The 8301-nt window shown below is 37.7% G+C and overlaps 1 protein-coding gene across 3 annotated transcripts in view; it reads right to left on the bottom strand.

The window, feature by feature from the left end:
• Nucleotides 1-358: 358 nt before the first annotated feature.
• The window catches only part of LOC119280051 (zinc finger CCCH domain-containing protein 44-like), an 11305-nt gene continuing 3362 nt past the window's right edge, over nucleotides 359-8301 (bottom strand). The window contains exons 4-21 of one of the 3 annotated variants that reach the window (XM_037561052.1): nucleotides 6571-7441; nucleotides 6138-6259; nucleotides 5859-5918; nucleotides 5050-5100; nucleotides 4769-4839; nucleotides 4450-4619; nucleotides 3574-3627; nucleotides 3329-3385; nucleotides 3181-3234; nucleotides 3071-3115; nucleotides 2937-2990; nucleotides 2816-2872; nucleotides 2676-2729; nucleotides 2546-2608; nucleotides 1854-1910; nucleotides 1510-1572; nucleotides 1286-1348; nucleotides 359-921 (exon numbers count right to left, since the gene is read on the bottom strand). In XM_037561052.1, coding sequence (XP_037416949.1) covers nucleotides 596-921; nucleotides 1286-1348; nucleotides 1510-1572; nucleotides 1854-1910; nucleotides 2546-2608; nucleotides 2676-2729; nucleotides 2816-2872; nucleotides 2937-2990; nucleotides 3071-3115; nucleotides 3181-3234; nucleotides 3329-3385; nucleotides 3574-3627; nucleotides 4450-4619; nucleotides 4769-4839; nucleotides 5050-5100; nucleotides 5859-5918; nucleotides 6138-6259; nucleotides 6571-7441 — 2292 coding nt within the window. In that variant the 3' untranslated portion in view covers nucleotides 359-595. The remainder of the gene's footprint in view (nucleotides 922-1285; nucleotides 1349-1509; nucleotides 1573-1853; nucleotides 1911-2545; nucleotides 2609-2675; nucleotides 2730-2815; nucleotides 2873-2936; nucleotides 2991-3070; nucleotides 3116-3180; nucleotides 3235-3328; nucleotides 3386-3573; nucleotides 3628-4449; nucleotides 4620-4768; nucleotides 4840-5049; nucleotides 5101-5858; nucleotides 5919-6137; nucleotides 6260-6570; nucleotides 7442-8301) is intronic. The other 2 variants (XM_037561056.1, XM_037561059.1) reach the window with 2 other exon arrangements.

Genomic DNA, 8301 nt, shown 5'->3' with positions numbered 1-8301 from the left:
GTTCCTAATTATCGACATACATGCATCCATTTGTGCAAGTGCTCTCGGTTTTCTTCTCTGTCGGGCTTGTGACGAAAAAGCAATTCGACAACCTATAGTGTGAGGGGTCCTGCCTATTGCCACAGTGCTTTCTGACACTTCAAAATCTCTAAAGGTGGAGGCTGCAGGCCACTTGAGAACTCTAGGACATGTATTGCTGGTGTTCATGTCAGTTCCTTAGACGCTATACCATCACTATTTTATCAATGGAGCCAGATCATCGCTCTGAAGAAAACAGTATCATCATCACAACATTCAGAACATTTCAAACCAGGTTAGCATTTTTTATATAACAAGAAAAAGGAGAGAGCAGAACGCATAACTGAACATGTTTAGACATAGACTTGCATCAACCTCTGAAACCAACTGATGTCCATCCCACAATTCACAGCAGAGGCCAAAGTTTCGTAGGACCAGGTAATGTAAGTCTGACTGGTCCTCCCACCATAATATTAGGAACAAAGTAGGAGAATCTAGGCAGGAATATATTACAGGAGAAGCCCCCTCTTTCACATTAACTTGCTAGCATGGGAACCCCAAGTAGCTGCCATCCTTCTCAGCGCTTCAGGCGCAGAGCGTCCTTGAGCAAGATGGCAGAGTCGCTAGACTGACCGGCTCTCCAGACCCTGAAGTCATCGTCGAAGTACCCTTGCATGTTCCAACCATCCAACAGCTCTAGAGAGAAGGGGCCTTGCTCGTCACCAAAAGGATCCCTGTAATGCCACATGCCCGACTGCCTTGTCTTGCGTTGCGCCACATGAATATTCCCAGACTCATCGGCATCCATATCAACAACAACCACGTTTGCACCTTGATCATGCGTCGGATCATCTTCGTCGTCATCAATGTTGATTACTTCGGCTGGGATGCAAGCGGCATTGCCTGCATCAATCATGGTTGGTCAGGTAGAACAGAATGCTAAAATTATATAAGAACCAGAAAAATTAGGAATAAAGCTGGAAAATTGTAATCAAACTCGTGGCCTCATGGGTTCACTAAACTGCTTACATATGTGAACGATGGGAGATGTGCGCAAAATTCAAAACCATTCATTTACAAAACTAGGGTCACATGATGTTTTCTTTTCTCACTGTAGGTCACATATGTTTTACCATAGAAATTCACAGGTGACTTTTAAGTTACTTAATAGTAGCTCAATGGGTAAAACACAGCTCCTCTAAAAAACTCACTACATTTTCCCTCATATATAATAGTAACAAATAAAAGGATGGTAATAAGAGAGAACCTTCAGCACCCTGCTTCTGGACATTTGCTCCCAGTTTATCACCAGCAGCATTCTCTTCACTACCTGCATTGTGAAATATGAACAGTGAAAAGTGGGGTATCTGACAAAGGCCGGTGTCTCAACAGAATGAAAATGCAACAGCAGCTCGACACAGGGAAGGTGGAGGACCAATCCTTCCAAGAGCAGTGCAATTATTAGTGAAATGACAGGTAGCATGACCTTACCCTGAGTACTCTGGCTTTGGACATTTGTTCTAGGTGTATCGCCAGCAGCATTGGATTTAGTGTCTGCGTCATTAAAACATGAACAATGAGAAACAGGTAGCTCGGAATGGTCAGTATGTCACTAGAATGAAACTGCAACATCAGCTGGAATAAAGGCTTGAAGAAGACTAATCATCTAATCCTCAGAGAAGTACTCCCTCTGTAAACTAATATGAGACTTTTTAGATCACTAAAGTCGTGATCTAAAAGGTCTTATATTAATTTACAGAGGTAGTACAGCATAACTAGTGAAAGGATATTTGCTCAAAAAAAAACTAGCGAAAGGATGGGCAGTAAGCACAGACCTGCAGTGCCCTGATTTTGAACACACGTTTTCGGTGTATCAGTGTCACCTTCAGTACCTGCATAATGTAATATGAACAATGAAACTGGGAAGGTAACTCAAAGAAGAGAGGGGGAGAGAAAGAGGTGACATGGGGATTCTGTAATATTCTTTTCTTCAAACCAAGGTTAAGTAAAGCTGTTGTTTAGACAAGGAGTTTTCTGAGCCTCGGCTCAAACTATTTAGGGGTATAATTTAGAACAATTATCAATCCAAATTAAAATGACAACCAATGATTGAGATGATGTCAATAGTAACCAAAGAGCCAACTTACTTAACTGAAGATGCATTATTTATTAGAGGGCATATCATACAGAGTAATGGTTACTTATCGGCCGCAAATGTGGATAGCACTTACCGATAGTTGCTAAGTTGTCTAATCTACAGGTGCATAAAATGATTGGAATGAATCTTCTAGTGTTCTTTTAGTGGGCATTCTACAATATTAAACTCTACGGTTCACAGCAGAAGAGAATAGCACTAACGGTCTCATGCAGCATTGAACTCCACTACCATTGATATCAAAATAGGCATAGCATTAGAAGTGTAACGTAAGTATTAACTCAAACTAGTCATCCAACATCAAGTATGTAAAACTGAAATACAACGTTACAAAATCCAGATGAATGCAGATAATCATTATATAAGTAAAACCTTTAGAATTTTCTTCTGGACAACTTTTTAAGGATAGGGAAACGGCTCTGCCGTCGTTGGCACCTACACAAAAATCAGGAGTGTTTTACAACCTCTTTGAAAAAAAATACTGCACATCATGTAAGCAAACCTTCAGATTTTTCTTCAGAGCAACTTTTCAGGTAAGCAGCTTCCTCATTGGCACCTGCACAAAAAGTATCAAGTATGTAAAACAGAAATACAATTTTACAAAATCCAGCTGAATGCAGATAATCATTATACAAGTAAAACCTTTAGAATTTTCTTCTGGGCAACTTTCTAAGGAAACAGCTCTGTCCTCACTGGCACCTACAAAAATCAGGAGTGTTTTACAACCTTTCAGAACAATTTACCACACATCATGTAAGCACACCTTTAGTCTTTTCTTCAGAGAAACTTTTCATGTGAGCAGCTTTCTCATTGGCACCTGCACAAAAAGTCAGAATGGTTACCAGCATTTGGAACAATTTAGTGAACACTATGTGAACAATTTAGTGAACGCCACACCTTCTGAGTAACTTTTCAAGCAAACAGCTCTCTCGTCATTGGCACCTACACAAAAAGAAGTATGTTTTACCAACATTCACAACAATTTAGTGCATAGTATCTAATCAAACCTTCAGATTTGTCTTCCGAGCAACTTCTCAAGCAAACAGCTATCTCATTGGCACCTACACAAAAATCAGTGTGTTTTAGCAACATTGACTACAACTTTTAGAGCCTTTTCCAAAAATAATAATTTAGTGTATGGTATTGTAATCAAACCTCTAGGCTTTTCTTTTGAGCAACGTGTCAAACGAACAGCTTTCTCCCCATTGGCACCTACACAAAAACAGTGATTATCTCCTGTTCGTGAATTGTGACTGAATGGGTACTCTATCTAAAAGTAAATCTTTAGGTATTTCTTCCGGGTAACTTTTTCAATAAACAACTCACACTCTTGGCACCTATATAAATATCAGAATCTATCAATCAACCATAAAAGTTGAAAGCAAATTACAGAAGCAAACCTTTAGATTCTTCTGAGTATCTTTCCGAGAAAACAGCTCTGTCCCCACTGGCACCTACACAAAATAAGTATTTACCTGCTATTTTAGAACAACTTGAGAAATTCCTGATAAACCATTGAAATAAGCAACAAAAAAGGTTAAAAAGGAGCAGCTTCAATTGTGATGAAAAGGATTAGAAATCAAAGATCAGTATGACAATGGTCATACAACCACATGTCGCAAGACGAGTAAAAACACGTGCATAACTGATAGAGACCATATAATCTATTGGAGTGGATAGAGGCCATATAATCTATTGGAGTGGATATTTTTGCTAGTGGTAATTGTCCAAAGTAAACCAGCTGTTATACTTGGCATCCATTTCCAAATAGAAACTAGACGACTAGCTCTAAGATGAACAGTAATCTGGCACGAAAATCAATAAATAAAGAAATTTCCCATTCTTAACAAAGTAAGTTGAGTTAGATTGGGGTTCCTGCATGTAACTAACTGCCCTTATGTAGTGGTCTATAAAATGTAGGATGTTACCGAACACACAGTCACACACATAACAGAATTCACTATTTGTCCAGGACAAAGTGTAGCTGTAAAACAACAGAAACACTAGTAGATACAATATCTAGATTTAGTGTCTTTGTACAGGTAATCTATTGGTGGAAACAGTAGTAGAGATACATGCTGTAATAAGTTAACCTAAATATAACAAATGTAAATAACATAAGGAAGCATATATGAGATATAACTGTGCAAATAGAATGGTGAGTTAATCCACCATTTGTTCCCGCAGATCTCTGCAGAAGCTCAATATGACACTAGATTGATTTTAGTAGCCAACGTGGCAGCCCACACAGGTAATAGAGATAGGAGCATCATCACCTTGTAAAGTAGCTGTATTCATCTGAAAAGACTTCTCTGATGCTGCGACTAATAATTCTGTGTCTTTATTATCTTCCAGATCTGGAATAACTTGAGGGACCTCTTCAAGAAGACGTTGTCTTTCGGATGGCGAGCGCAATAGCTGTCTCTTATCAATGTACTCGAGCTTCGTAAAATTTAGTTAAGGATATAACTGTACAAAGTCCACTTGCATGTCCTAAGATAGGTGTATCGTACTGAAGTATAAAAAGGAAACCAAGAACTTTTTTTATTAAAAAGATCATTAAATGAAAGAAAGATATTTATCTGACAAGGATATTCGCAGCGCCAACCTTTTTCATTGGCCAATTCAATTAAATTGTCCAGTCTCTTAAGTTCTTTATCGATCCACTGGAATGGGGAAAGGGCAATTTCGTTAACATTCTAACAGAAAAAAGAATTAATAGGTAAACTTAAAATAGGAGAGTTCAGACTCTAGAATATGTCACTGAAATACTATTTTGAATATAAAATGAGCTAATATCAAATGATGATACATAAAAAAATGCAGAATGTACCAGACAAATACATAATGTTGGTATAATTTCCTAACAGACTTACATGAGTGACTATATCTCTGTGTACACTTCTCGCTTTTTCCTCAAGCTCAGCCTGTAAAAACCAGCACGTTCATGGAATCAACAATCAAGTAAAAAAGAGACCCAACAAATATCTGTAACATTTTCCAAAACCAGAAAAGAAGGAAACGCAGGAAAGAAATATGTCAAATAACTGGCATCCAAGACTCCAAGCAAATACTGAATACTTGAGTTGGTCTCACTCTCTGATAAGGATATTACACAAATATATAAAAAAACATTGCAAGGTGCAACTGGCTAACTGTCACACCAGATTTTGTTTTGAGTTATTTTGCACATTTAACCCTCTTATCATTAAATGAAGTTGTTGGCCCTGTTTCCCATAAAAACATAACTTGGAACTCCGATTCAAACATCCCAGGCTGTCTAGCACATCCGCAGATATCACAGTTTCACACCCGAGCACTTCAAGGCTGGCAGGGCTTGCCATCTATTTTCCAATGAAGAATGCACTTGTGACAAACACAATTCAGATACAACACAAACTGTGTATATCTAAGTATCTATGGACATATGATGAGAAATCCGAAATAATTACATGTGAGGCACTGATACCAATACCACTATTTAACTTTACAAATTGCAATATGCTTCATTAGTTACATATCATGTTGGACAAAGAATATAGCCAAGCATCGACAGTTATCTTTTTCCTATAACTTCTAACTTTCTATGCATGTTGAAACAAAAATGATAGTAGTCTGCATTACATCAAATACTATCAGGACAACTGCATTTTGGGACACTAGAAATTGGAAAAGATTAACTTACAACAGTGAGCCTTTTAGAGTTTTCTTTCTGGACGAACAGACGAAAATCTTCACATTCGTCCTGTTATTATCAACAACAAAAAACTTGAACAACATGTGCAAAGTTTAAGTGCATACATGAAGAAAATAAAATAATAGCAGAAAGAACCTATAGATCATAAATTTGTTTTGATTCATATTTAATAGTCATCGGTGCCAATCTTCTATCTCTATGAATTGCTTTAGTAGTGTTGGAACATTAAGAAGTGTAATTCTCACAATAAAAAGCGTTATAAATTACCTCCCCAAAATCTTCCTCTGATAACATGGAAATTTTGACTTCAGACCAGCAGCTGGAAACACACAAAAGCATATCTGTAGACATGTCCTTTACCTTGTATTCTTCTGAGGATTTCCTAATGCCTGTTGCATATCTCTCATCAGCAAACAATAACTAAATGCGATGTAGCCAAAAGATACAGAATAGAGTATTTATTCACATGCCCTGTGAAATGGAGTTTTATTCCCATGAGTTAAGCTCCTGGTAATGTATGGATTGTAGAATTCATCATTATTTCTTATTTACTCGCTGGAAGACAGTATATTTGAATAGACCTAAACAACATGCACATGAAACTGATACAGTTCTCTATTAGGGGAAGAACACTAAACCAGGCAAATGGAGCATAGAGTAGTAAAACGGAATATAGAGAACGTAAAAGGTTGAATATTACCAGTTACTTGTCCAATCTGGTAGAATGCTTTAGGCTTGTGGTAACTATAGTCTTTGGGGTCATTCTTTACTCTAACAAAACAACCAATAACTTTATTTTCAAATGCCTCAGGCTGCTTTAGCAGATCCACAACTAAGGATTTCTTCAAATATATCAACTTAATGTTGTCACAAACAAGAGAAGCAAAGCATCTCTTGTTTATTTCAGAAGTCCCTTTCGAAGTAGTGAACCCAGAGCCAGAGGTCATGGTCCGAGTTCTCTTTTTCATACATGAATCACTGTTATCCTCAGAACTGGCAAATGTTTCATCCTCAGATGTGTCATTTGCAGCAATATGCCTCTCGAGCAAGCTATATATCTTGTTGTACTTAATCTTTGATTTTCTAAACAATTTCTTGAGTTTCTCATCACATATGACATGCTTTTTCTTATCTTTCTGCGAAAGATCCTTCTGTCGAATGTACTCCTTGACAACTTCAGCAGCACCAAATTGATCTAGAGATTTGGATGTATCTTTGCCTATTGATTCGAGGAATCCAATCAGCTCTTTTGAACCCCAACCAACATAGACATTCTTCTTTGATTTTGCATGCTTCAGAAAGGGTTTCACTTTATTTGATGTTCCATTTAAATTAGATGGGCAAATTGGCTCAGCATCACCACCATCACTATTGCCCAAGAAATCATCATCTGAGCTGTCCTGTACTTTAGGAAAATTCTCAGAATCTGACATCTGATCCGGGCCATCATTTAAACTAGCATAAGCTTCTTGAAGGATATCCAATGTTAAGCCCTCTTTCTTTATAATTATCTCCCAGTATTCCTTAAACAAAAATTCAACAGTTGACCTGTCACTGAAATCAACCCTCTCCTAGAAAACAGAGAATCTACCATCAGAACATATGCATATATAGAGTAAAAAGAAACTCGAAGGGCCAAATGCCATCACCAAAGAGTAACTACTAAGTACCATCAGAAATGTGCACATAAGATAAATTTAATGGCAGCAGCATTCTACATGTCAGATGTTACATTCTGCAATTGCTACAAGGAAATACAATATGCATTATGCAAGGAAACAATATATAGTTAAATACCACAATATATAGTTAAACAACACTGCACAAACTGATGTTTGCTGCAAGCCAACAAATATATCCAGTATAGAAGGTTATCAAAGATAGCCAAATAACAAAAGAAAGGAAACAGTTAAGCCCGTGTTCAATAAAAAAATAAAAACAGTTAATCCCCAACGGTCAAGATCCCCTAGAGTTATCCCTACTCCACCAAGTGGATATCAGCAGATTTTAACCTGTGATTGTTTTCTATGTATTATCAGCACCATGTTAGCCTTCTCTCTCCATTCAAAATCCATGCTCTTGTTACCTATCAACTGTGCTTGGTCCTCAAAAGAGAACTCCCAAGAACACATCGACAACAAAAAGTGCCCAACACTACATAATTTTGGATCTTCTTTTTTGGTGGTGTTTAGAATTTCCTTCTATCTTTTCACACAAACATGTGACTGGAGAAGAATGACCGCTGGAAAACTTGAATCATTTGTGTAAAGACCATTGCATTTAAAAACATAGCTGTAGATGCCCAGATTTTTAAAGCACCCACATCATCTACTTCTCGACAACGTCTCCTTGGCTGCTGCAACCACTTTCTACTGAGAATATCACCATGCTGGTGCCCCGGCTCACCCCGCGGACGGCCCAGGAACTTGAG

Source organism: Triticum dicoccoides, chromosome 1A (genome assembly GCF_002162155.2).
Source record: "Triticum dicoccoides isolate Atlit2015 ecotype Zavitan chromosome 1A, WEW_v2.0, whole genome shotgun sequence".
In the NCBI taxonomy this organism is placed as follows: Eukaryota; Viridiplantae; Streptophyta; class Magnoliopsida; order Poales; family Poaceae; genus Triticum; species Triticum dicoccoides.
The sequence above is the reverse complement of the archived record's forward strand: the minus strand, read 5'-3'. Positions and strand labels throughout refer to the sequence as shown.